The sequence below is a fragment of the Streptopelia decaocto genome (assembly GCF_964273445.1).
Source record: "Streptopelia decaocto genome assembly, chromosome: 1".
NCBI classification, from domain to species: domain Eukaryota; kingdom Metazoa; phylum Chordata; class Aves; order Columbiformes; family Columbidae; genus Streptopelia; species Streptopelia decaocto.
This window is the reverse complement of record NC_138663.1, coordinates 155,251,660-155,279,520: the sequence shown is the minus strand read 5'-3', so window position 1 is coordinate 155,279,520 and position 27,861 is coordinate 155,251,660. Positions and strand designations below refer to the sequence as shown.

The 27,861-nt window shown below is 37.1% G+C and overlaps 1 protein-coding gene across 3 annotated transcripts in view; it reads right to left on the bottom strand.

Annotated features, from left to right (window-relative positions):
• Nucleotides 1-27,861, bottom strand: part of FGF14 (fibroblast growth factor 14) — a gene marked incomplete at its 5' end in the record, with an annotated part of 408,369 nt that overhangs the window by 122,479 nt on the left and 258,029 nt on the right. The window contains one exon of one of the 3 annotated variants that reach the window (XM_082073906.1): nt 7,682-7,874. The exons of the other annotated variants lie outside the window; for them this stretch is intronic. Within the exon in view, the coding sequence (XP_081930032.1) occupies nt 7,682-7,874 (193 nt within the window). Of the gene's footprint in view, nt 1-7,681; nt 7,875-27,861 lie in introns of those variants that run through there. 3 annotated transcript variants of the gene reach the window in all.

Sequence of the window (27,861 nt, the reverse complement as noted above, 5' to 3'; positions counted from 1 at the left end):
GCATTAACATAATCTAGGCATTATAGGTATGTAATGTTTTCACAGAATCACAGAATCGATTGGGTTGGAAAAGACCTCAGAGATCATCGAGTCCAACCCTTGGTCCAACTCTAGTCCATTTATTAGATCATGGCACTAAGTGCCATGTCCAAGGGTATATATAAACTATAAACTCAGTACTTATGATCACAGAAGTCTGATGAAAATAGTTGCCTTTCGAAGACATCTTAAATTTGCACTACGGAAAATGCTACAATAAAAGCATAGCAATTTTAGTAAAAAAATGTCATTGTTCTAGTTTTATACACTGAGCATCTCTGTAACACTCAGAGAGTGCAAACCCTCATCAAAACCAAGCTAGAAATACCTCTAATACATCCCTACTGTAAGGGAGACCTTGGTACCATCTCCCATCTCTAGGCTCATAGTTTCACAAGAATCTTCACTGTAAAGAAACCTGCTGACCTTTTCTTAAGCCTGACATGTCTGTTGTTTGCTGAGTGACTTTGAAATTCAGTAACAAAAATGCCTTGAGGCTTGTAAAGTCTGTTTTCATTAGGACGTGAAATTCCACTCAGGTTTACCTGTACAATGAACCATTACAAAATTGAGACTAATTTAAAAAAAAATATTGCTTCCTTTCTCTCATTTGCATTAAAACAAAACAAAACAAACACTGGAAATAGTTTAGCAACCAAAACTAGATGCCTTCTGGAGCCAGGCTTCACAGTACCAACACAGGAGCAGCAGCAGCTACACTTAGTGTATCAAATACATCTTGGAGTTAGCAAAATGAAGCAGAAAAGGCAGCTTTTGCAATGGAAATGATAGTTAATTAAGTAGGACTTTTTACCTTTTTAAAAATTAACTTAAACAGAGAGAAAAAGACTGTGTGCTTCTGTTTCAGAATACTGAAGGATTCATACATGACATAAAATACTTGATTTAATATTTTAAACAAGCGCTGAGTCCTATCATTTATTTATGCTGATTACTGTCAATCAGCAGTCCAATCTTGCTTCAACATACAGCAGTTTTATAGCACGGTAACTCTAATGCCTTTCAAAAGTTCTGCACCTAAATCAAGACCACAGATTTAATCAAATTGTTTAATTTAGTTACATCCTAGAGATTATACTTGGTATCCTAGAGAAAGGATATACTTCATATTCTTATTTCAGTCCATTTTCTCTGCTTCATTTATGAAAATCTTATGAACAAGCAATATCATGTTTATTAGCTTGTACTCAGCATTTTATGAAACAGCACACAAAACAAGCCGGAATCCTGAAAACCTTGAGGGAACAAGGTTTCTGTAATGTTTTTTAACATAGTCTATCTGTTTAAATTATCAACTTTTACTACTTATTTCTTTCCATCATATATTAGCTTTCCTTTGAAATATCAAAATTATCCATCTTCTTTGGTTATTTATTTATTTATTTAATTTACAGTAATGTAAACTTAAATAATGTCACCTATTTCAGAATATGATGAAATCATCTACAGTTTGTAACATACAATCAGAACTTGAGAGTCCTGGAATCAACTCCTGCCTGTCTCTGACTTGATCCAATTATACATTCCTAAATCCTGGCACTAAAAGCAGTGAGTTTCCTTCTTGGCACCAGGGAAAGAGTACATTCCCTCATTTCCAGTCCCATACAGAAATGTTATGGTCTAAAATACAATGAAAGTGGTTGCTGATTTTAGATCACAATAGAGAAAATCAGAGCTTTAGTAATTTTCTCAGCATCTTCTATCATGGAATGTAGTATCATATATTCTCTCTGTTTGCACACCACTCCTTGTATGGCAGAGCATAAGATCTGAATTAGCACTAAGAACTCTTGAGAGCAAAACCATACCAGTTCCAAAAGGTTTCAGAAAAAGATGATAGCACAGTAAGAATACATACCGTTGGGATATTTCATCCTTAGTATCACTAACTCTAATGCTTGCAAAAGGTAAAAAAAGCTCATATATGAGCAAGCAAGATAGGCTTCTGTTTACTCATTACAAAAAATGGGTATCCAACCTCACAGTTTTCTGTATCTTCAAATTTCTAATTTATGTTTAGAGTCTAAATCAAGACTTTAACAGCAAAGTTTCCTGTAATATACATTTTGAATGTCCTCTCTGTATTAAAATTAATTACTGTTGTTTGTAAGCTACTGACTTGAAAATTCACTGTTGAAAATGAGTTTTAAGCACAGAGTTTTTGTTTAATTCAAATAAACAGACTGAAATTCCATGAAAAATATGATACCCGGTAATAGATCATACATTAATAGACACAATACTGTCTTTAAACAGAGCATAGACACTTGGCCTTGCCTATAACATTTCAATTGCTACAGCATCATGGATCAGAAACCACCTATACTGAAATCTCCCTTAATATCTCTATTAACTATATTAGTTCTACAATGCATTTGATAGATACAATAACTGATATATCCTACCAAAAAAATCATTGTATATGGACAGAAATTTCCTGAACTTTGGAGATCCAGCACAATCACGCAAGAAAGAAGAGTTCATTTGCTAATGAAGAGTTAAATCTCCAGTTGTCAAGTGAGGGTAGTGAAAAGCAATATTTGTATAAAAGAAAAGTGAAATTTGGGTTCCTCCAGTTTCACATATCCTCCATATATGCAAACTTCCTGAGGCAAATCAATGCAAACCAGTGCTTATCAGGAAGAAAGAATTGAACAAACACCCCCCCAAACAACATAGCACTTTGTAGACAAAACAAGCAAGGAATTCAAGCCAAAACAGCTGTGAAGCCTCCAAGAAATTTCAATAAATCTTAACTTGCAACCAGTACCAAACTTGGGTGTAGTTAAGTTTTTCTACTCAGTTTACATTAAAATAAGAGATATTCTGAAATAACTGTAGTAGAGCACTACATGTATGTTAAATGTCCAGTATTCTATCACCCATATTTGAGATCTTTCCAAAAATCAATAGTCCCAACAATTATGTTATCAACTTAAAGTTCTTTTTCCCTATTTCCTCTCAAAACCTTCTCATTCATCACTTGTAGAGCTGCCAAGACCAGCTCAGAATAAGAGAATTACAATCCAGACATTACTACATTTCTTCTTAAAGACTCCCTTAGCAAGCATAGGGTCTATGTGAAATATTGAATGCAAGGAAATCTTGACACTGAGTCTAGCAAACCACATATTTAAAAATGATTTTTAAGTATGCGTAGAGTATTTTACCATGATAAATAGCATACTAACACATTTTTTAATTTGTGATGATCAGTTCTTTGAACAGATTAGCAGCAATGAAAGAAAAAAAAAAAAAAAGAAAATTTGGTTTTTTATATATACTGTTAACACTGGGTTTGTAGTTCCAAAAGGGTTGGGGGTTAATCTGTTTCACATGAAGAAAAGTAGTGAAGAATAAGCAACATCAGTTCAACACCCAAAAAAATAGTCTTGCTTCTATACAATGCAGTAGCTGTGGGCTTTAATGAACTTCCAAGAAGAATTAATTCTGAGGACAGTCACACAGGAAAGCAAAGCTCCAGGTTTTGGTCCACTGAAACTTTGAGGAAGCCCAGTTATCTGAGGCTAGTGCTAAATGACTGGGATTCAATGGGATTTCTTAAGTTTTGGGAAAGGAGGCATGCACACCTGTGTGCACAGATCTCCATTTTGGTTCCTCTTACATCATTCCACAAGTAGGAGAACTAAGAACTACTTAAGGCACTATGTATATGGGGAATTAACTTACGTCTGAGATTATGGGCCACTCCCATGTCTGCCGCAAAACATTAGCTGATATACTGAGGAATTTTCCAAAAATGGTTTCTTTGGAGAATTAAATTCCCTTTGTAGAGGCAAGAAAATCTAATCAGGGCATTTTCTGAACATGTTCCCTAGGTCTCTCTCATAAATATTAATGTAGAAAATCAGAGGCCAAATCATTCTAAAATTCATACACGCCGTGTATGAATTTTGAAGTCTTAATGTGGCATTAGCACATAGAAACAGTAAACATCACACTTGGTTTTTAATACATTTAAATGTTGAGTATTTTCCAGTAGAATACTCTCAAAGGACCTAATTAACCAAATGACGATTATTCAGATTAGGAAAGAAGCTAGATATGTAAATGAAAATATAGGCTAAGAAGTTTGAATTTGCACTAGTGACAAGCATATGTTTTTAATGTCTCTGCACTGTAGTTGCACAAGGTGAAGAACTGACGTTTATTTTTTTCTTTTTATTGGGTAGCCCCAGGTTATATAAGGTTATTCATAAAAAGATTCAAAACCTTGTCTGTCGATTGTCCCATTACTGATTATATTAACATACATTAAGCCATTATGACTGAACAACCTCTGTTCCAGGAGAGGATGATTCATAATTGATTGATGTCTGGCATCAGTGTCAGGCAAGATCCTGGCTTTGTGGCTATTCAGAAATTAATGACAGTGATTTCTTCATCAGATGACAGGTAGAATAAAATAAAATAAAGATGAAATAAATTTGAAATATCATAATACTAAACAATATGAATCAAAGCTGTCTGGTAGATGAAAATGGTTTCATCCACTCAGTAGATTATTAGACAAGTTTTCCACAGAAATCATTTTGCCAGTTTAATTCATTAATCAAAGTTTTAGAAAAGCTGGTTTAAATTGCCATTGTGTCTGCCATTACAGCCAATATATAAGCAAATACAAATACTACCTTCTACCCTGAGTGAACTCCTGGATGTATCTTTAATGCTGCCCTTCCTAAAATGTTAATCTCCCAAAACGCACTTCTGTTGATATTTTAGTATGGCCCTAAAGGAAGGATCATGAACAGAAAATTAGTCACAATGACAGAAAAAAATTATATTCACTTGAGGATACATATGATTTTATCATGTTATGTATTTGCAGTAACTTCATGTTTCACAAATAAATCCCACTGAACAAGAACAGCACTAAAAGGCATTTTTTAAGAAGAACTGAAAAATAAATAATATTTTCAAAAGTTTTCTAACATTTTGGTAAGTGTTCATACATTATGTACATCTATCTAATTCACATACATACATATGTACAAGAGTAAATGTATATTTTGATTTAAAAAGCATCATCACTAGTTTTTGCTGCCTGCCTGTTTCAAAGATTGAAAGACACTTATTTTTCATATATAAGTACAAGGCAAAACACTTCTTTATTCCTTGAGCAATACAGTCTAGCTTTTACTGCTCTACATAACAAATATTTTAAAGATACTTCTACTCTTCCATTGAATTGTACAAAAATGCTATGGATGGTTTATCAAATCTTAGTGAGCTCATTTTTCACAATGTTCTCATGACACTCTGTATATCATTTACACAAGGTTTATTTGTCAAAATCCCATAGCACCTTTCTGACAAAAGATGTTTTGAAATACATGCTATTTTGCTTGGCCAAGACTTATTTTAATGGGTTTGACAGTGTGATTTCAGTGAAGAATTCAGTGGTTGTTTAACTCAGTTTAGGAAACCTAAAAAGAGACTCTGATAAATGTTCCTTTTGTAACTCATATAAGGTACTTTTAAGTAAAACACTCTTCTAAAATGTGTTTTTTCCAAATTATTATTTATTATAAATTACTCCACATAAGATGTTTAAATAATGACTTCTGCTTTATTGCTTCTTCGGTTTCCCTCCTAAATAGCATGCAACTTTGAATCCACAGGTACTCCATATATCACTTTATGCATCATGAACATACACAGTGAAAGGCATGACAGTACTTTTTTCAGCAGGAATTCTTGCAGGTGAACAGTAATTTTGAGACCTTAATGTAAATCAATGGATAAATAGCACCATGTCTCAATTTGAAGGATTCTTAGAGAATATAGACTCAGTATCCCTTGTTCTGATTATTCTTCCTGAAATAATCTGTCCAATGGTGTGGGTTACAGTTAAGTTAAATTCTAATGGAGTTCTTTTATTCAAGAATGTCACAAAGTCCCTTACAAAAAATGAATGAATGAAAAAGAATGAGTTCAGAAGTCTCTTTAAAGCCCCTTCCAACCTAAGAAAATATTTGGCATCTCGGTGCTGTGAGACAGTCATCTCCTCCTCAAACCATAATATAGTCAAATACAGAGCTTTCCCCAGATAAGACTTCACAGGTGGTCAAGAACAATTGCTCAGTTACCAAATACCCCTAAACTTGTTTTCATCAACAACTATCACACATATGAATGCACCATCAGAAACCAGCTACTCTAGTCTTCTTCTTAAGCACACATGCAGACTGCCTAAAAATAAAGGACCATAGATTTTGCCAGTGACGTGTTCTCGCTCATCTTCCCTGTGTCACTGTACTATATAAAAATCGCAAGATTTAGCTTGCATTAAGAATCACAAGAAATAATCCTTATAGTAATAAAAACATGTAAAAATAAAATGGTATGGATTTTGTTAATTCATGCTATTTCAAGTACAAAGCATGAAAAAAAGCAGGAAGGATCAAGCAAGACAGATCACTGATTTTGTTTCTTAAAATTATCTTCTGACCCAACCTAAAGAAGACCTATAGTATACACAACAAGCTACAACACATGGTGGCATTCTCTAATGTAACAGTGTGGCTTGTACTTTACCATTGACTGGTAGATATTAGCTACTTTTTGAGTGATACTTAATGTTTTTACTGTTCACTATACAATCCCTTTGTTCCAGAACTATGTGTTTCCTGGGGACCAGTACAAAGTAAGTCATCATAATTTCTGAACACTGTTGAATATTGAGTTAAATACCACAGAAAGAATGAATCAATCAATCAATCAATCAATCAATAAGTCATTGCAATATCAGTATATCAGTTAACTTATTTTATTTCTCTGTTTTTAATACAAAGTACTGATCAAATGCAGTCACCATGGTACTAGTTTTATTCCTCTCTGTTGACTACTGGCCATCGACCCCAAAGAAGAACTGCCTGCAAAACTTGCTGGTCTATATGAAGCGGCCCTGATGCAGATGGGCAGGAGCAGACAGACCTGTGACTGGGCACTCACTGGGACGCAGACCAACACTCCCACAGCTGACAGTCAATGCTGTTACCTCTTACTTTGGTGACTGGGAAGTCACCGGGAAGCTGGGAGCAGGACCTCTGCATTACGGCCAGGCTACGCCTACCAAAGCCAAGCCAGCGGCTCAAGAAGGGACTGGCAAAAGACACTAGACAATGAAAAGGCTTTCCCGCTGTGTGCTGTTTGTCCTTTAAACAAAAACACGGGTGAGATAGGGACACGTGGGGAGACGGGCAGGGCTCACTCCTCGACATGCGGGCCGCCTTCCCAGAGGGGCTTCCTGCCCCGGAGCTCACCTGCCGTGACAGACACCTGAGCCCTGGGCGGCTGGGACCCGCCGGCCGCGACACCTCGGGCGGGGCGGCGAAGCAGGCAGGCAGGCAGCTGCCTGCCCAGCCGGCAAGACGGGGGTCCCAACCCAGGGGCCACGGGGCCGCCGCGCCCCTCATCCCGCGGAGCCCATCGCCCGCTAACAGGGAGCCTGGAGCCTCCCGCTGACAGGAGCGGGGACGGCGTTTGTCGACTCCCGCCACGGAGGCGAACGGCCCGGGAAGTTTCTGGCCACAGGTTGCCCCGTTCCCTCCCGCCCCCCCGGGAATCCCCACGGGCGGACCCGGACACAGGGACGCACCTTGGCGCCGCAACCGCCTCTTCTTGAGCCCGAAGATGCGGACCTTGGAGAAAATGTCCACCAGGTTGCCGTTGCAGAGCCCACGGTTCTTGCTGGGGCTGTTCCGCCTCCTGCTGGCCGAGGGCCGGTCCCAGTGCTGCTCCCTCGCCTGACGCTTCTGGCGGATCAAGCCGCTGGCGATGGCCGCTGCCATGGCTGCTCACCGGCTCGCCCACGTCGGCCGGCGCCGCGACGGACAGCAGGGAGGGCAGCGGCGGGGCTCTCAGCCCCGGCGGGGACCCATCCCCGGAGGTGCGGGCAAGCGGGAGCCTCCTCTGGCCCGAGGCGCGGCTGCAGCGGGGCACCCCCGCCCTGAGCCCCGCGGGAGCTGCTGCCGCCGCGGGTCACCGCATGGGTGCCCCGCCGCCCCTCCCGCCCTGCCCCGGTGCAGGGGCACCTGCTCGGGCCGTGGGTGTCTGCGGGAGGGCTGGCGGCGCGGAGCGGAGCGAGCGGGACTCGGGGCAGAGCCGCGCTCGGTCGGGTCGGGTCCCGCCGGCAGCGTCTCCTCCCTGGGCTGCCCCTCAGCCCCGCGCCGCCGCCCGCTCGCCCGCCGCTGCCATCGCCGCGGCCGGGGTGGCTACCGCCGCCTTTTGCAGGCTCCCGCCTGATGATTGCCAAGTGCTTTCAGAAATCAGCATCTGGAGAGAGCAATCTTCTTCTCCGGGGAGAGCTGTAATCACGGCTCTTCAGTCCCACCCCGCTCCAGCCTCCCCTACACACACACACACACACGCATGCACACACACACACACACAGAGGCACGCACCGCTGGAGCTTTTTCTGTCCTCCCCAAGGCGAGGGGCGGCGAGGGTGCAGAGAGTGGAGGAGGGACGGCGGAAAGGCAGGAGAATAAAGCAAAAGGGGGCGAAGGGCGGAGGGAAGGGGTGTTGCCGATGCGGTTTTCTGGTGGGAACAAGCGGGTTCCCGGCCGATCGGCCACCAGGTGCCTCTGCTCCCCCTTATCTTTCCGGATGGCTTCGTGCCGGGCTCCCTCCCTTCGGGAGAGGAGGGCGCGGGTCGCTGTCGGACGGGCTCATGGCCCTCCCGACCTTCTGCCGTCCACCCCGGCACATCGAGCCACCCTCGCACCCACCTTCTCGCCACCTCCCTCACACTGGCTGCCAGCGGACGGTTCCTGCCTCCGCACCCAGTGGTGACACCGGTTCCTGTCCCCGTTCCCAGGACGGGGAAGCTGGAAACACACCTACGAGGCTGAAGAGACCTTCCACCCAAAGCAAGACACACTCTTTGGGAGAAAGGACTATAGCACAAATAGACTTTTAGGTCGGAACGTGAACTGATTTCTGAGGTTTCAGAAATACCAAAGGAAATCCACAGGGCTCTCACAAATAAGCTGCAGTAGGTAGATTTATTGATCATCAGCACTATGTAAAATTATTTCTTTCTTTCTTTTTTTTTTTTGTCATTGTATACGTCTTGGAGCACTTGAGCAAGCACCAGCCAAGCATGTTAGACAGAGAATTCCTAAGGAGTCTATGCCCCGAGGAGTTCACAATACACTGCAGATAATATATACTATGTAAAATATGTCTCATTTATTTCATCTTTTTCTGTTGGGTCTTTTCCTTTTTCAAATAAGGCTCAATGTTTTCCAGATTTACTTTCGGCCAGCCTGATGGTGAAACTTCCTGAAGTTATAACTAAACAGAGGAAAGCAGAAAAAGGAAGCTAGCAGCAACACAGAAAAGAATGCTGAGTTATCCTATAAAGAGGGACAGATCTGCACACAGGGAAATATCATGCAATAAATATATATTTACTCTTTTACATTAAATTTACAGTAGATGTACTTATACTGTTTTCAGAGTATTCTGATGTCTTGTTAGATGGTTCTTCACAAAAACAAGCTTTGAAGTGTAAATATCCATCCAGAATAATTCACTGCTTTGCAATACAGATCATCATAGGTAAGAATAGATTCTTGTTTCAGCAGAGGCTTCAGCATCTCTAATACTGACCATTATTTCCCTAAATCCTTTAATCTACAAAGGGCTATTTTTATATAGAGGGCAAAATGTATGGTAGGAACTCCCTTGTACAGGGATTTTGTATTAAATACTAGACCAACGAGGAGCAGAACGTGCACAATCGGATCTGGGTAATACATTTTAATTCTATTTAAAAGTGTCTCTAAAGAGACTCAACTAAAACATTCGCCTTGGATTTTCTGCCTGGCAATTTTTTACAAAGCAGCAATTTCCTTACAACGGTCACAATTACCTTAGCTAATGCAATTAGACAGAGAGGGTTTGTTTATTTATTTATTTAAATTTCACTGTAGTAGTTTTGCACACTGCTTCCCTTTTCCATACTTCTCAGCAAAGCACAAGACAAGATGTTGCCTTCCTTAAGGCTCGTCAAGACTGAAGAGCTCCTTCAAATGCCACCCCAGTGAGACCTCCCTTGTCCCGATTCTGTATGAGCCCCAGCCCGTCTCTGTCGTCAGCACCATGGACAGCGGCAGAGAGGCGCGACTCGCGCATCCCTGGGGCATCCCCTGCGCCGCCGGAGCAGGAGGTGACAGGAGGCAGCCCAAAGTGTCCTGTTCCACCTGGCTCCAAACAAAGGAATGAATGAGAGGGAGTAAAGTGAATCAAATGCCAACCCTCCACTGTCTTTGATTCTGGGGGGAATTTACGAGTGGAACACATAGAGCCCTAATTTTTGCATGAGAAACTCTCTTCAAAAAGAGGTAGATTCCACATTTTCTTTTGCTGGTAGGACCTCTTTACATTATCCAGTGACACTATTCACTATATACTATCTACTACTCTACTTCCTTTCCCACAGTTTCCTTCAAATACTGTGCCTTTTCCAAAACACACTGACATTTCTCAATGGTTTGATGCTTGGGGTGATGGCAAAGAAAGGAAAGAATTAAAGTGAAAATGGGCAGTATGGCTATAGACAAGAAAAAACGTGCTTCTTACTCCAGAGATCAAAAACAATAGCTTTCTACTTGCATCTCAGAAATGCAGAGCAGTTGTTTACAGCTTGAGGTTTTGCAAAGAAAACTCAAGAGAGCCATCTGCTGTCTTAACCTGTGATAAAATGTGTGCAATTCTAGTAAAAGTGAAGGTTTTGTTAACAGATTGTAGAAGTATTAACATATCTGCTACCTTAAAGACTAGTAATTGCATAAGTTTACACATTTAGGAAAAATGGAAATACCTTAGTTATAACATCTGCTACATTAAAATAGAATTTTATTTCTGGTTAACAAAACTCTGGATATGAAAACAAGTGATTAAAAGCAAAAGAGTGGGTGAAGGGATTGATTCTTTTTTCCCCATCTGTTCATTTCTATCTACTAATTTATCATGGATCTTGGGAGTTTTCTGAAGCAAAAATGTTTTAGAACCTTTAAAATTACTTGCCTGAATGAATTTATTCACTCTGAGTGTGCTGAGACACTGGAACAGATTGCCCAGAGAAGTTATGGATGCCCCACCCCTGGGAGTACTCAAGGACAAGTTGGATGGGGTTTTGAGCGACCTGGTCTAATGGAAGGCGTCCCTGCCACAGCAGGGTGAGGTTGGAACTAGGTGATCTTTAAAGTCCTTCCAACCTAAACCATTCTATGATAATTTTACATGGCAACATTCAACAGATATAAAGTGTGCATACAATACTTGATTTATTATATTCTAGGCTATGAAACATGATTATTCCTTTTTGTTTTCTTTATTACTGAGGATCAAACCATATTTCATCTCATCTAATTCAAAATGTAAATTACAATGTGCTGTTGTTTTCAGGCAGCAAAGTTTAATATTGAAATATACACAATTAATATTTGTGTATATACATTTACTACTGATACATTAAATGCTTTTGTATGAGCTTCCATTTGGAAAAATAAGATTCCATGCTTTATATTCTGTCCTAACCTAGATCCATAGGCTACAAAGTTTACAGAATCAGAAATGTCATTCTTATGGTTTAAAGTTTGTGGTTTCATTATGTTTGCTTTGCATTAGGTTGGCTAGAGTTACGAGCTACAGAGTAATTTTTGATCAGTGCAAACATGAAAACTCTACAGAGTTCTTCCTTTCATAAACCATTTCAATATAAACAAAAATGTCTTTCTACAGGTATGTTCCCACATACACACACTCCACCCACATTTTCTCCTCCTAGATATCCTGAAACCATTCCTCATATCAAGAAGAAACCAAACTAAACCAAACAAAATCAAACCCTAAAAAAATACCCTGAAGTCCTTTATACATAGATTTTCTAGAAGTGTAAAATGCCACATTATTACATTTCTACTGAACATGTTATAGTTTCATGAGCTCTAGTAATGTTTTTATTGCACTTACTTGCCAACAGTAGGCACAGACAGCTCACTTGTCCAGGTAAATACTCTAGAATATGGTACCTATTTTATATCCCAGAAACTATCAGTAAAGTATTGTGAATCTAGATGTTCTTCCAGACTCTGAAGAGCTGAAGATCATTCTGTGTTCCTAAAAAGGCTTTTTCTTTTTTTTTTTTTTTTTTTTTGGAAGATGGTGTGCGCTGTACTTGCAAACAAGATTAATACCTTACTCCTTAAACTTCCATTCAAGCTGGAAAGGCTACTCTAGACATAAAAGTACGAATTTAGGCATAACAATTGCATAAGAGTACATCTGAGCCATTGGTAAAATTTAATGTCATCCCAAGAAGAGATATCTCAGCAGTGAAAAAATATTTTTTTTAATAAATTTTAATGGATTAATCCAATCAACTTTGTAGTATTTTTGATAAGACAGCAGACTGATTACCAAAGTCCTGTTTCTTGCTAATGTTGTGATTCTGAACACTTGTTGATACTGATCCAAAATTTACTGAAAGTTGCTGGTAATTTTGGTGGACCATAATTCAAGTGTCAGAATTCAATTTGCATACTAAGATTCCTTCACTCCCACATAATGGTATCACAAGAAAGTGTGATACAGTTCTACAAATAGGATTATTCATATAACTACAAACTGATAGGTGCCCAGAGTGTACAATGTGTATGTATAGGAGAGAGGGTGGGTGTTGGGAAGCAACAGCATCTTCCAGTTCCTGATTTTCTTTTCTTGGGGAGCAAAGGTAGAACAAGAGTTCTACTTAACTACTTGAACAAGATGAAAGAAATATGGTCTAGGGCTTACTCTTAGCTTGGTAGGTACTTACTTATTTAAAAGATTAACAACGTAGAAAAATGTTTGTCTACATAAAAGGTCATATATGTCATGATGATATCAGTGTGAACATAATAAGTCATAGATAAGGAATCCCTTTTCAGATAGTTTAAGTTCATTCTATGCTCATAATAAAACTAGTATGACTATGTGATGAGCTTTAAACAGTTTAAATTAGTTCAGTTTACATATTCTGGTATGTTAATCTGGGTATAATTCTCATAAATCACTGTAACTTTTTAGAAGACAATGAACTGTGAAGCACTGCAATTTAAAATCCTTAACACCTTCAACACTTGATGCTGGGTGGTTAGACTTTTAAGAGTATTAAGAACCAAGTTTCTTAAACATGCTAATATACTTGAGAGAATTTGGATATCTATGTTTTTACACTGTTCTATGTCAAAATAACTCAGCTTTCAGTCTCAGCATTCACAAGGCACTCAAGGAGCCAAACTCATACCTATTAAAATTCAATGAATACGTAGGAGGTCGCATGTAGTCAACTGTTTAAACAGGCCAAGTGAATCCCTTTAAATAAGAGAGAAGAAAGCTTCCAGTATGTTCTTTAAAGTACCACACATATTTATCCAGCTTCTTCATAGGCATTGTATCTACATTACTGGAAGAACCATTAAAAAATAATTAATGTACATACTAGAATAAACTAATCCACCATGCAAGGAAGTCCTACATTAGATGACTGATTATGCAGAGAACTGTGAAAACATAAACACCAATATACATAACATTTAAGGAAGCAAGAATAACTATGTTAGCTCAGAGCCAATGGATTTGCTACTGCAATATTTTTTCTGCACTGACCGGTGATATTTCTTTCACACATCATCTGGGATATGTCAGATATGTCTGCAACTTCAAGGACTGAATACCTCTATGCTGATAAGGATTCAATTTCATTTAGGATACTGAAGAAAACTGTCTTGTAGATGACCAATATGACAGAACTTAATAGATATTCACTTATTCTTTAGAAATAGTATAATTCTCAAATTGTGTGGTTTTGCTTTTTCTTTTTGGCTTTGCTTTTTCTTTTCTACTTCTCTTAAATTTAGCACCGATTATACTATAGTAATGGGTCTCACAAATAGTGCTGTGACAAGAAAAATACCTGCTCTAATTACTTCTAGTTTCATTCTCAATTCCATTGGCTAACTCTTCATTCTTAACAGGGAAAAGTAAAATGAATGGAGATTCTTGTGCTATTTTTAACAATTGATCTTTCAGCAAGATGAGACGCACAATTACAGATCCTGACTATTAGCACATCTCCTGTGAAATCCTTCATGAGTCTTCTTAGTTCTCATTCTGTCTGTCCTCTGCTTCTGATACTACTTCTTTTGAGACTAGGTGAACAAAAGTCATCAGCTGGATTGACAGGAGAATCTGAACAGCACACAGATCATACGAGGCTCTCCAGGATAGCTCACTCAGACCCAAAACTTCTCTCCAACAAATCTCTTCTGAACAACATTTAATACCAATGACAAAAAAAAAAAAAAAGAAATAAGATTACTTTCAGGGACAAATCTGTGAAAGTAATTAAAACCAAAATACATTGTGGTTTCTACAGTGACATCCATATATGAGTTTAACTTTAAATATTAAATAGTCCCCTTAAAGAGAGATTCTTAATTACTAACAACAGAAACACATTACCACTTATTTTATTCTCACTGAAGATAATAGCAGAAAATCTGCCACCAGAGTGCTTCAGAAAAGGCTCCTATGACACCAGCCAGAACAGCAACTTTTATTAAAGAAAAACAAAAAAACCCCCACACAGATGCACAGAGCAGTTTAAGATTTAGAGACCTAAAAACAGCGTGGAGAGCTTCTTCATTAATTTCCTATACACACAGCTTAAAACAACATCTGTTGCATTTCCTTATCTAGCCACAGCAGGAATTTCTTCTGTTTTGCCTGACTTCTGAAACATGCAACACATTTTGCTATTACTCTCCCAAGTAACTGAAAGTCTCTGTAATGTGAGTCTGCTTAATTTTTTTCTACAGAAACAAAAGGAATGCCATTACTGAAAAATTTGGTGTCTACAGTGAACTTCCCCTTGAATCAGTACAACTGTCAGAGAATGACAACGTGTCAGCTATTATAACTGCCTGACAATACTGTCCTGTGAGCATTTCCTACTCCTAAAACAGCAAAAAAAGCTAAGGAGATTGCAATGAACCTACTTGCAATCTCTTGATTGGAATAATCACAAATAAACACTGCACAAATGCTAGAAATAAACATGGCCTGTAAAAAAGTAGCCATCGGTAGCATACACATAGGGGAACATCCCTTCATGGACTTCGTCCTACATCACAATAAAAGTATTTATAGGCTAACTAGATTATTATGTTTCAACTGATAACTTCATAGAGGGGTCAAATCCTTTAGTTTTTTGCTGATGAAATAAATAATATCAGTGTATACTTACAACACACCACATATACAAGTATAAAATACATCAATATGGGGAAAATTTTACACAAAAATTTCAGACATAGGGAGAGTATTTTTGGATGTATGAGAACTTACAGCAATTGATAAGGAGATATTTTCATTCAGATGCCTTATCTGAATAGAGTTTAAAAGTTAATAACTTACCTCCACATGATATGCTGTGTAAATACCAACTTAGACACTGAATCTATATCTTCTGTCTTAAATTATTAGTAAACCCAAAATCCCATCCAAACAATTCAATTTTTATATATATATATATATATATATGTGTGTGTGTGTGTGTGTGTGTGTTTGTATAAACCTATAAACCTGTATATCCCAAGCTTACTGACAGTATTTTTCTACAGTCCTCCAAATTATCAATTTTAAATCTTTACGTAAGGGTTTCTTTCTTCAGAACAGATATGAAAACATTTGATGATGTGAGAAAAAAAAAAAAAAAGTGTTCTATTTCTGACTTTATGAACAAGACAGGTGTTGGATTTGGTTATCTCACAGAGACCCAGGAGAAAAAGAACATCATATTCATTACAATAAAATGCTGAACAGAAAGCGACAGGGTGAGCTGAGGCATACGTATATTACCAGCTTGAGAAGCAGAAGGATGACTCCGAAATGCATTAAATAATCCTATAAGTAGAGAAAGTGGTTTTCACCACTGACAGGAAGGACTGGAACCTGGCTACCTGTGCACTTGCATGCATACACACAAAATACCACTTTATAGTGTAAGAAAATGTGAAGGACACTTCCTGGTAAATAATTTAGAAATATATATATATATTTTCTATTATCTAACCTATAATTGGCAGCGTCATTAATTTAGGAAAACAATTTTTTTATAGTTGTCTGTCTTTTTTTACAATTCTTGTACCAGTTATTTTCAAATAATTTTTGTTTCACAATCTATTTGATATTATTTTCAAAACATCTGCAAGGAAAAAAGCTCTGAAAGCTAAAATCCTGTTCTTGTCTTATTCCAGACATGAGGTAATAAAGTATTTCTCTGGGTACTGCTAACCAGGAGAAGGTAAGTCTCTGAAGGGAGAAAAAGTAGATGTAGAACAGCACAGGCTAATGACACATTGATCCATAGGTAAGCCTTGATCTCCTCTGAGGTTTTGCCCTTCATTCCTTTGGGGTTCAGACAAAACTAATGTTTTCTAAAAAAGCCATATGCTGTGTTTCCATCTTTCCAAACAAACAGAAAATTCAGTGCATTGTCTACTATTTCTGTTGAATGGAGTAAATAAATGACAGATTTAGGTATTTGAGAACAAGCATGCCTTACTTTCTAGTTAATCTAGATATCTGGGAGCATCTGATGTGATAATGTAGGTTTTTTCCCCTTAATGTTTCTTTCACTCTGTATTATTTTCCTTGACTGAAAGATGTTCTTTGTACTGACATACCATTGTTAAGCAACAGATGCAAACAAATATTATCTACTACAAAAAATACCAGGAGAATATTGATTAAAATCACTTTTTAGATACCAGGCTTTTTTCCTCCTCTCTTTGATAATCAGTCTACTTCAGTGCTAGTTTCAACATTAACAATGGTAGTTGCTATATCAAACTGCATATTTCCATTTTACTTCTTCCCAAATAGAAACATAAATTTCTTCTCTACTTCATTTATATGTTTAAGAAAAATATAACAAAACCAGTACTGAATGCTTTGACCTAAAAACAACAACACAAAAAACCAAACCAAACCAAACCGCCACCACCAACCAAACCGAACAACACCAAAACTAAAACAAAAAACCCCACTCAAATCCTAAAATTCAACTTATGCTTGCCTGTTTTTTTTTTATTCTCATAGATTAGAACATCAAGACAGAGTTCATCAACTTTTGTTATCTTTTCCTTAATTTTCATAATGTGGCAGTTAGAATATAATGAATACTACAATTATTTTTAAGTCTTGAAAAACATATCACAATGCTACTCACGTTACCCTGCTGGCATTCCTGGTTATTCAAATATCTTAGCATTTATTATTGGCAGTAATAGCAGAAATACTCCTAAAGTAGCTACCTGATTTTACAACACAGTTCTACAAATCTAAATTATGAAATATCTCACAATCAAGACTAAATTTATTGAAACCTGTCAACAGTGTATTGCTCTAATGTACAGTGCAATTATCTGATTTGCCAGCAGTGGACACTGTTACTCTAGTTATCCACAGAAATATTAACTGGGGAATAACTTGGAATACATACTGGTAAATTTTTATTATATTACTTGCACTGCAGTAAGTATTTAGAGTTTTTTGTACTAGGTAACAGCTGAATAAAAATAGTACAGTAGGAGTATTTTTCAACATCTGTGTGATAGCAGATATATTATCTCTTTCTTTAAAAAACTGCTATTTTAACAGATCTTTAAGAAAAATAAACACTGATTTATTCACATGGGATTGCTTTTTTTAACATAATATTTTCAAGTCATAGGTGTTCTGATACAAAAAGTGATAATTTCTTAATTCCTCTTTTTCCCAGAATGACAGTTCTCACAATAAATCTGTATATCTTTTGCCTTGCTTCTTTATAATTGCTACAAGTAATGAAATCAGCAAGCTAAAAAATTCTAAACAGGATTTTTACTTCAGCAGCCTGTACCATTTGTTGAGTGATATAATTGTTCAAAATCTGCAAAGGAAACGTTTGACCCACTGATACTTTTATAGGCATTTTGAAGTTGCAGTGTAGATTTTTTACTAGGAAGAAAGAACATACAGTTATCAGACCAATAAAGAGAGTTGCAGAAGGATTAGTTAGGAATCAGCCTAGCTAGTTGGAAGAGAGTTTCCATTCATCTTAGAGACAGAAAGAAAATCTAAGCATTTAAGAAAAGCAATGCGCAGGTTTAATCAGCAATCACCTTCTAATCTCAGTATTCAAAGGACTCATTAAACTCCCTCTAAAATTCCCATCAGTCTAACACTATTATATAAATGCACTTTTCATGTAAGAGTATGTAGTATCTTAATAGCATAATGCTCATTGTCTGGCTAATGCAGCTGAAAACTTGCAAATAGGGCCTAACAGTCTGTTACCTGTATGTGTACACAGGACACCCCAAAAGTCTACAAGAGCCATCCTTTTTGTTGTATGAAAAGTCAGTTGCAGATTCAAGTTTTTTCATTTTGCATGTTTGTTTGTTTGTGCTTTTTTTGTTGTTTTTGTTTTGTTTGTTTGTTTTGTTTTGTTTTCCAGGTTCACCTAAATTAGTAAATTGCTATGATTTACCATGCAGAGCTGGCAAAGTCACACATGTAGCAAGGAGAGGGACATGCCTTTATCAGTGGTGGGATAGTCTCAGATCAGCCTCAGGTGGTTGTGAAATTGCCTCCCAGAAAGCTGGGCAGCTCAGAAAGGTTGGTGTGAGGTCTAGCTTTGAGCTGCCTGCATTTCAATATTTGAGAACCTTGAGCATCTACTGGGTCAATGACTCTCTGTTCACAGACTCTTATTATCTAGATAAAAGTGACTTAGAAGCCATCAGGTAGCGCATGAATCCAGTCAAAACAGAACAGTTGCACTGGACTGCAGACTGCTGAAATCATCCCTCAGCCGTATCAGCTCTTAAACCTGCTCAGCCTTGAAAACAGGTCCCGTCCCAAAGCCTGCTTTTCCCAAGCCATCTACCTTGAAATCAAACTTGCTACTGGTGTACAAGGTCACTCTTCAGACTTAAGCCTTTGGGACTCTATTTGCTCCTGGAAGTCTCCAAGAATCCCCTGTACTGCCCTTCAGTGTCCAGGTAGGCCTTGTGTTTAAAAAAATAAAATAGAAAAGAAAAAGAAAAGGAAAGGAAAGGAAAGGAAAGGAAAGGAAAGGAAAGGAAAGGAAAGGAAAGGAAAGGAAAGGAAAGGAAAGGAAAGGAAAGGAAAGGAAAGGAAAGGAAAGGAAAGGAAAGGAAAGGAAAGGAAAGGAAAGGAAAGGAAAGGAAAGGAAAGGAAAGGAAAGGAAAGAAAAGAAAAGAAAAGAAAAGAAAAGAAAAGAAAAGAAAAGAAAAGAAAAGAAAAGAAAAGAAAAGAAAAGAAAAGAAAAGAAAAGAAAAGAAAAGAAAAGAAAAGAAAAGAAAAGAAAAGAAAAGAAAAGAAAAGAAAAGAAAAGAAAAGAAAGAAAAGAAAATTCTCACCATGTCTCAAAGCCTTTTTTACTTATTTCCAGCCTTAGTTTGAGCACTACAGAAACTTGTTTTAGCTACAGATGTAGGGAGGAAGAGCTAAATTAATACCAGGAAACAGCTTGATGAGTGGAAGCTCTCTTTGATGCAATCCAAACTGTGCTCTGTAAATAATAAGTGAACGGTTCCGGCTATGCTAGACTGATAAGGAAGAACAGAAGTCATTAGAAATGGAACATGCTGGCAGCCAAATTGCTTTGAACCATAGTTCCTTGAATAATATTCTCTCTCCAGAGACAAAGCAATCCTTTCTGTGCCTTAACGACTCAAATATAACCAATCTACATATCATTTCTTGTGAAAAAGAAAAAATCTGCTTACCATTTCAGCTTTACACATGTGGAATAGGGTACTGTACCATGCTGTAAGTATCACTCATATAAGTAGGTGTTTAATGTTTTTGTTTGTTTTTTTTTTTATGATTGTGTTATACCAAATAATAGTGCTTTGATGTCCCTTACATTTTCCAAATTGCCTGCTAAAACCTTGGATACAGGTAGGTCAACTTCCCATAGAAATGAATTTGTATTATTTTAAATCTCCTAATTTAAAACAAACAAATGAACAAACAAAACCAACCAACCAACCAAAACCTAACAGCTCTCTCTCAGTATATTGTGTAAGTGCGATCAATCTTGCATAGAATTTCTTCTGAGAAATATCAGCACTTTGCAGACCAGCTTTCTCATTATTTCAAAACCTGACCCTCACATAGAGAAATTTACCAGATTAACATTGCTGAAGACTTAGAGGAAAACAAAGAAAAAGCACAATGATCTGAAATATGAGATATCCATTATCTGTTATCGTAATCTGCAAATCCCTTTACGGTTTTATGCAAGGTTTTGCAAACATATAAAAAATACAAGTTTAGAAGTGTAAAATTGTGAAAATACTCTCTATTAAAATATGGATTTTCTTAATCAAAAGCATATCAATCACCAATAAATTTAGTGAAACCTGGCTTTTTTAACTGTAGAATAGCTTAGGTTGAAAGGGACCTCTGGCAGTCCCTTTGCAAAAGATTCCGTAAATCAAAAATCTCTGTACACAGACCATGAACTCAACAGCATATAGAACTTTCTAAATCTGATATTTTTTGCTAAAAATGAAATGCAAAACTTGACTCTAGAAAAATAAACTTCATAGTTTATCAAGAGTGGATGTAAAGGAAAAGAAGGCTACAAGATGAATGAACATAAGATAAAATGTGTCTTTAGCAGTCCTCAGAACTTTTTACTATGAGGATAATGAAATTACATGTAGGTTATATGTCCACTCAAACAGAAAACATACAAATATTAGAGAGACTGGACAATAATATAACTGAAGATGTTCTTCAAAGAAACCAGTGGTCAATTTAGTGATCCAAGCAAATTTCTAATCTAGTTAATACTGAAGGAGGTTTGATTTCTTCATTCCAAATATTCAGGAAAACAATGAGGCTATAAAGAAAACTTTCTGAACTGAAAGAGCAAATGTCTTTTGCAGACTGAAAAATAAATTGCCTTTTTTGTCTATAGAAATAAAAGCATATGGCAGGAAATGCCAGCAAAATCGTATTTATTTATTTTTAGAAGCAAAACAATTTTCTAGGTAAGGGTACCATACTGCTACCAATCAGTAAATCTGATCTTAATGAAATGGAAACCTATATCACAGCACATCATATACAACAGAGTTAGAGTAAATATTTTAGTAATTTCCGTCATCACTAGCAACTTTAAGACTAAATCAGAAGGAAAGGTATCATTCTAATGAAAGATATGGAGGGTTTGGAAGGAGGAGTCTTGATCTGTGCCTCTTTGATCTGCTCCAAAGAAAGATCAGTGGATTTGATGGACAAATCCCATTCATGACAAAGCTGACCTAACACTAATTATGACAGTTTGGGTTAACAGGAACGTTCACACATGTATTCAACAGCCTGTATGTGACGGCATTTGGCTAACAGGTATTCTGAGCTGCTGCATGCAAGACCCCACTTTTCTTCTACTAACTCTGAATGTAGTCTTTATATTTAGATTCAGAAGCCTAATTCTGCTTTTCTGAAATGCACCTTTAATGCTTAAAACAGTCTAAATTATTTAGGTTCCTGCAGGGATTTATGCCAACAACAAAAATTTTGAGACAGATTTTTTAAAAGGAAATTTTCAAAGGTATTTTAAAAAGTTATTAATTTTCAGTAGTTAATAAAACACTGTTTGAACTAGGCTTTCTGTATTCCAGTATCAGCTGAAATATCCTGGATTTTCTTTTTTTTCATGTTTATAATGCTCATGCTCATCAGAAATTTAAATTTTCTCACTAAAGGCAACAGGGATGCTAATTAAAAGATTATGTAAAACAGTTCTAATGTGAGGCATTGAAACACTATAAATTATCAAAGATTACTGAGTTTCACACATTTAGTTATATCTGCTGAAACTTCAGAAATTTTGTATTGTAGCTTTATTCATTTTTCCTGGTTAGCTGGTGACGCCTGAACACATCTCAAGGCAGATTTCCCCTCTCTTCTCACTAGACTTAATTAATATTCTGACATATCACCAATATCTACTATGCATGTACTTTGTTATATACAGGGGCTCCCATTGTGGCCTTATCCTTGAAATGAAAAAATATGAGCTTTATTATCTAGTTAATAGAAATTAATAGTAGTGTCAGCATCTATTCTCTTCGTGTTAAGAGCTGGCTATCCCTTCCATTATTTCTCTGCAGTTAAGTGGCAAAATATTGTGTTAATGGTGGAGGTTTTGGGTGGGAGGGGGAAAGTGAGGTGAAAGTGTTACATATAAATCTGACATGTTCTTTGCTGTAAAGCCCTTCTAGTTTGAAAGACATTTTCTGAAAAGGAAGAGAAACATCAGCCCACTTTACACAGTCTGAATCTGAAAGAACATTTCCATTTTAGAATCTGTTTCCTTGTTGAGGTAAATATTTGCATTAAAATACTATTTAGTTTATTGTTCTTTTATATATGCCTAATGTTAATCTTGTTCACTGAATTAAGTCAACTAAAAAACCTACTTGATACAGTTCTGTCACAAAATTAAAGGTTATACCTTATTTTGTTGAGACAATATCGTTCTTTCTAAACAACAGGACACTTGGATATTTCCCTGAGAAAATTAATTTTAATTTCATTTCAATTTAAAGGCAAGCTGAAGCTACTCCCCTGCTCTCTGTTGCTCTGCTCCAGATGAGCACAGAAATGCAAGCAAAAAATCCCTTATATTTTTGCAAGATCTCCTTGTAGACACTCACCTTTCAAATAGATATTAATGACAAGAAACTGGCTTTTCCTAAAATATATTTTCTGTGTGCCATTAACCCCCCTGTTACTCTGCTCCATCCAATTGTCTTCATTCACTTTTACATGCTACCAAAAAACTCAGTTATTGCACATTATCAAAATCCAGCCTGAGTTATTTTTGAATTATTAATTCATTTATTTTGGATTCATTGTAACCAAATCCTATGCTGTGTTTTGTGGTGGGGCTTTCCTTTGTACACCACTGAAATTCCATCCCAGTGTTATAACCTGATGTCTCTTGGCTGAGCTCTTCAGAGGAGGGTCTCAGAATTCTCTGTATGTCTGGTATCTAGTGTAAGGACTGAACCTTTGTGACAGATATGCCAAGAAGAAACCTTCAGCCCACTGGTGATCCCCACTTGTTAAACATTTATGATTTCATCACCTATCCAACCCAGTAACAGCTTCCTCCCATAATACAAAAGTACAGGAGGAAATCGGTGCTGTTGCAAGCATCAGAGCATTTGGAAAATTCTCATAGATAGCACAAAGGTTTCCTTCCTTTAATATAAATTGCACTATATAGAATAGCTAACTTTAGTATGAATAGGGCCGTATTTTCACTGGTGTCTATGTGCTCTTTTAGTATAGTGGAAATCACAGTTCCTAATACAGGAAAGGAAGACAAATCTGAAGAACAGTAGGTAGATGTTAGGAGACAAAGTACAGTTTTATTTCTGACATACTCGTTATTATTGTCAATTATAGGTAATTTCCTTGCTTATCCTCTCCTCCTACTGCATGCCAAATGAAAGAACAAAAACTCTAAAACAGACATAAAAAAAAAATAAATATGGGTATGAAAAATAAATCAGGACATATTTTTTAAAGCAAATATTAGAGAAACTTAGGACTCACTGTTAATGCTGCCTTAAGTGAATACTTTCCAATTGAAACTAGTTGCTATTTTATGACAAACATTAAAAACAAAAGCCGAAGTAATACAATCTCACTCAAAAATTGAACATTAAGGTGTGTGAAATGTTACCTTATTCCCCTTTTCTGTACTCTCCAATCAGGTGGTGGTACAAAGAGCAACAATAATGCTTACACTCACCCAAAACATACTATTACGCACTACAGTTTCCTCAAAACAGGATCAAAGATAATTATTTTATGCTCTGTGTACTACTGATCAACTCAAGGTCTAAACAATGTTAACATTACTCAAATTTTGGAAAAAAAATCAAGTATTTATTATGACCCCTTCAGGTAATCAAAGAAACATTACTAACAAAACACTGTGAATCTGAAGTGGGAGATCGTGCAGGAATATATAGTTATTATACACAAGCAATAAGAGCTCTTTAAAGCCTCAGATAAGATGTTGATAAGGATCTATAAAGACAAAATATGCAAAGAACTAGATTAAGCTCACCTAAATTTCATCGCTAGGAGACTAGAATTTTTGGCTCCTTCTCTCATGGACCAACCTGTCCAAAGGAGACAAACACCCACCCATCCTTTGAAAAATGCTCACCACCCTCTGCTGATCATAAAGAAATCCATGGTCCTAAGGATCAGGTGAGACACAACAGAACTATTCAACAGATCTGGCATAACAGAAACTTCTTTGCACCCAGGTTCCTTCCTGTCTGCCAAGTTTAGGTTCAGTAGCTGTGTCTTCTCCAAAATGAAGGTCAAGATTTACAAACTTATTTTGTACAACCTGCAGATAGGTTACCTTCACTCTTTCTATTCTGTATTTTGCTAACCCACCCTTTTCTTCTTCTTTGGATCTTTCTGTGCTCCCCTCTGTGTGTGAGAGAGGCACAACAGAAGCTGTTCTCACTCTGCTGAAGGGCAGGTTCAGACCAGAATCAGAAAGGTCACAAGGCAGGGTGAAGCCGCTTTGCCTCTGAGCACCCATGTTGGGCCAAACTGCAGTTAGTATGGTGGGTTTTTTTGCATTGAGATTAAATCAGAGAGTCAACTTGTCTTTGTGTTTAAATGGCCATAAATCTCATAACTTTCTGTAGAGACATTAGAAAGCTATTCAAATGAAAAGTAAAGAAAGTAATTAAAATTCATTAGCTGCATTATTTCAGCTAAATAATTCCTCGTGGCAAAAAATACATTCAAGTCTTGCAAGAGTCACTTTCAGTAGAACATCTAGAGATGCTAGATTCATTATAAGAAGATCTTTGGGATTAAGGGCTAATATTAGTGTGGGGTTTTGATTTTTTTTTTTTTTTTTTTTACTGTCTTGAGCAGTAAGAATGATATACAACCTTTGAGGATTATTATGCACTAATTTGATTAGATAATACTTTATTAAATCTCCTGAGCTAATAATCTTTGTTAATTGCATGCCATCAGACATACTCAAGTACTCAACAGCAGCAGAAAGTATCTAATGTACTTCCTGTCTCACTGCCTTTTGCCTCTAACCTTTTGCTCTCTCTTATTTCCCCTCTACCCACAACCCTTGCCTTTCCCTTCCATGTTCTAAATCCTGTAAATTATTCACCCATTCTCTAAGTGATTTTACACTAAACAGTCACTGGGCAGGGAAAAGAACTACCCTAGCAATAGGAACTGAAAGACAGGAAATCTTTCTTTCATAGGAAAAATTTTCTTTCAAGGCTGCTGAAATGCCCCTTACTCACCCCCCTCAGTATTTGCTGCACAAGGCTACAGCCTGAACAGAAGGAAGAGTGTCCCAACTCACTGCCTAGTCTGTAAACTGCAATTCCCAAGCCCCTCCTGTCTGCAAAGGGTGTGTAGCTAAGATTTCTCATTATATATACAGTCCATAGCAAGTAAGTGTATAACTACAGAGACTATATTAAAAAATGAGCATCATTTAATTCTGTGCCAGTTGTGCATTATGACAGAAGCAATTAATTAAGCTCTAATATTTAAGGTAATGAAGAGGGTTCTGGCAGAACCTCAGGAGAAGGTTTTGGTTGTAAATATCAGTCAGACTAATACAATTCCAGAGGAGTTTATAGCACAATTGCAGAAAAGAACTACAATTCCTTTTTGTTAGTAAGAACAAGGAACTACAGACAAAAATTTTATTCACAGAATGCACAGTTCTGCTTGACAAGGAAAATGACTTTGCAGTCATAAAATATGAAAATTTTCACGTTTAGAAGTCACATGTTAAAGATACAAGTATTTTCATCCTGGTGAAGAATCAAACAAAAGCAGTAGGTAGAAAAATAATGTGACTAATGTTCATGGGTGGCAACATTGGAATATTTTATAGGTGTGGTTGACACTGCTTTAAAATTCAATTTGAAGTCATTATAAAAAAAAATCAAGGCATCACATTTGGTGATCATTTCTGAAAATGTCAATTCTCCATGCTGCCTCTAAAAAGTTAGCAATGTCAGCCATTATTCTGAATATCATAAAGTATCTACCAACAAGATTTTTGACCAGAGAAGAAATTGACTTTCAGCATTATTCTCCCATTGCTGCTGAAATATGATATTTCCTAGGTTCAAATAAAATTTTATCTGAATGCAGGGCTTAATATGTTAGCACACAAATGGCTAATATCCTAGTTAGCAGAAAACAAGCAAATCCTTTTTTCTGACATAGCCTTGAAATGAAAGGTGTAAATTCAAGTAATACTGTTAGATGCTTGTGTTACAACCCATTTTAATGAGAAAAGTTCACAGCAGGTTGCTCAGCCATTAAAAAACCAACAGCTACAAATTAAAAGCTTGACAAGCAATTTAGAAATGTCTGGTCATTCTCCACTTCTTACATATAATGGTGTATTGGAAGCAAAATGAATTGCCATGTCCATGTCAGTACAATGCACAAAAGAAATGTCAGTTATTAGTCAGTTAATGCTCCCGCAAAGACATTCAATATGTGCAGACAACATCTCCCCTCTTGTTTAGCTTTTCCTCAGCTTTGAAAGTCTGAATGGGACAATAAGTATTGTTCAGTAATTAAAAGCCAGGAATAGGAATCCATCTATAGTTTTGAAAGCCATTAGAGGTATAGCAATGTAATTTGCTGGTCACAGAAGACATGAATTCACTTTTATGTGGAGATGACAGGTCTTAGACAAGAGCATGTTTCTTCTTCTTGCATTTGCTCTATGTATGTTTAGATAGATATTCAGGTCCTGACCAAGATTCGTTTTTGTTTGTTTGTGGAGTTTTGGGGTTTTTTTTCTGGTTTTCTTTTTGTTGTTGTTGTTGGTGGTGGTTGGTTGGTTTGTTGTTTTTGTTTTTAATGCTGATTTAACCACTAGTCTCCAGCTCCCTCATCTGAGCACTGTTTCTCTCCTCCAATGACCAGCAGCTTTAGGGGGAGTCAGAGCTGCTCATGGATCTGATAGAAAAAATGGTGTTAGTTTTAGCAGATTAATATGCTGGATCATCATGCTGATCCTGTTTGCCCCATACCCACAGTGATGGAAGGTAGAGAAGAATGTGAGGCCACAAAGACACAAGTCATCCCAGATGAATGACTCTATAAAAGCTTGATATATTTTATTATAATGTCTAGTGCTCTGTAGGAGATGATTGCCATGCATACTTGAAGTTCTGAGGTTTGTACATTAGTCTGGGATCTGTTAGCACAGAAGATGTCCTTGCTACTGGAAGTCTGTAAGTATAATATCCTATCACAAAGACTTCATAGATACTTTAAAAAATTAAGTTACATTTTAAAAATCAATGGAAATTAATTAATGTTACAGAGAGTCTTTGTGAAGTGATAGTATCTCATGCAAATAGTGAGGCTATTTCAAAGGCAATGCCATGGACATAAGACAACTTGAAGAATTTTGCATTGATAGGAAGAAGATGCAATGGACTCAAGGAATTTTCAGACTGTTGTAACATGTTCACAAATGCTCTTGGGTTGTTCAACATTGTGTACATTTCTAGAACAGCTACTTTGCTGAAAGTAAAGCTGAAAAATACAAGTTAATGTTCTTGATTCACCCAGTATGTGCTCTCA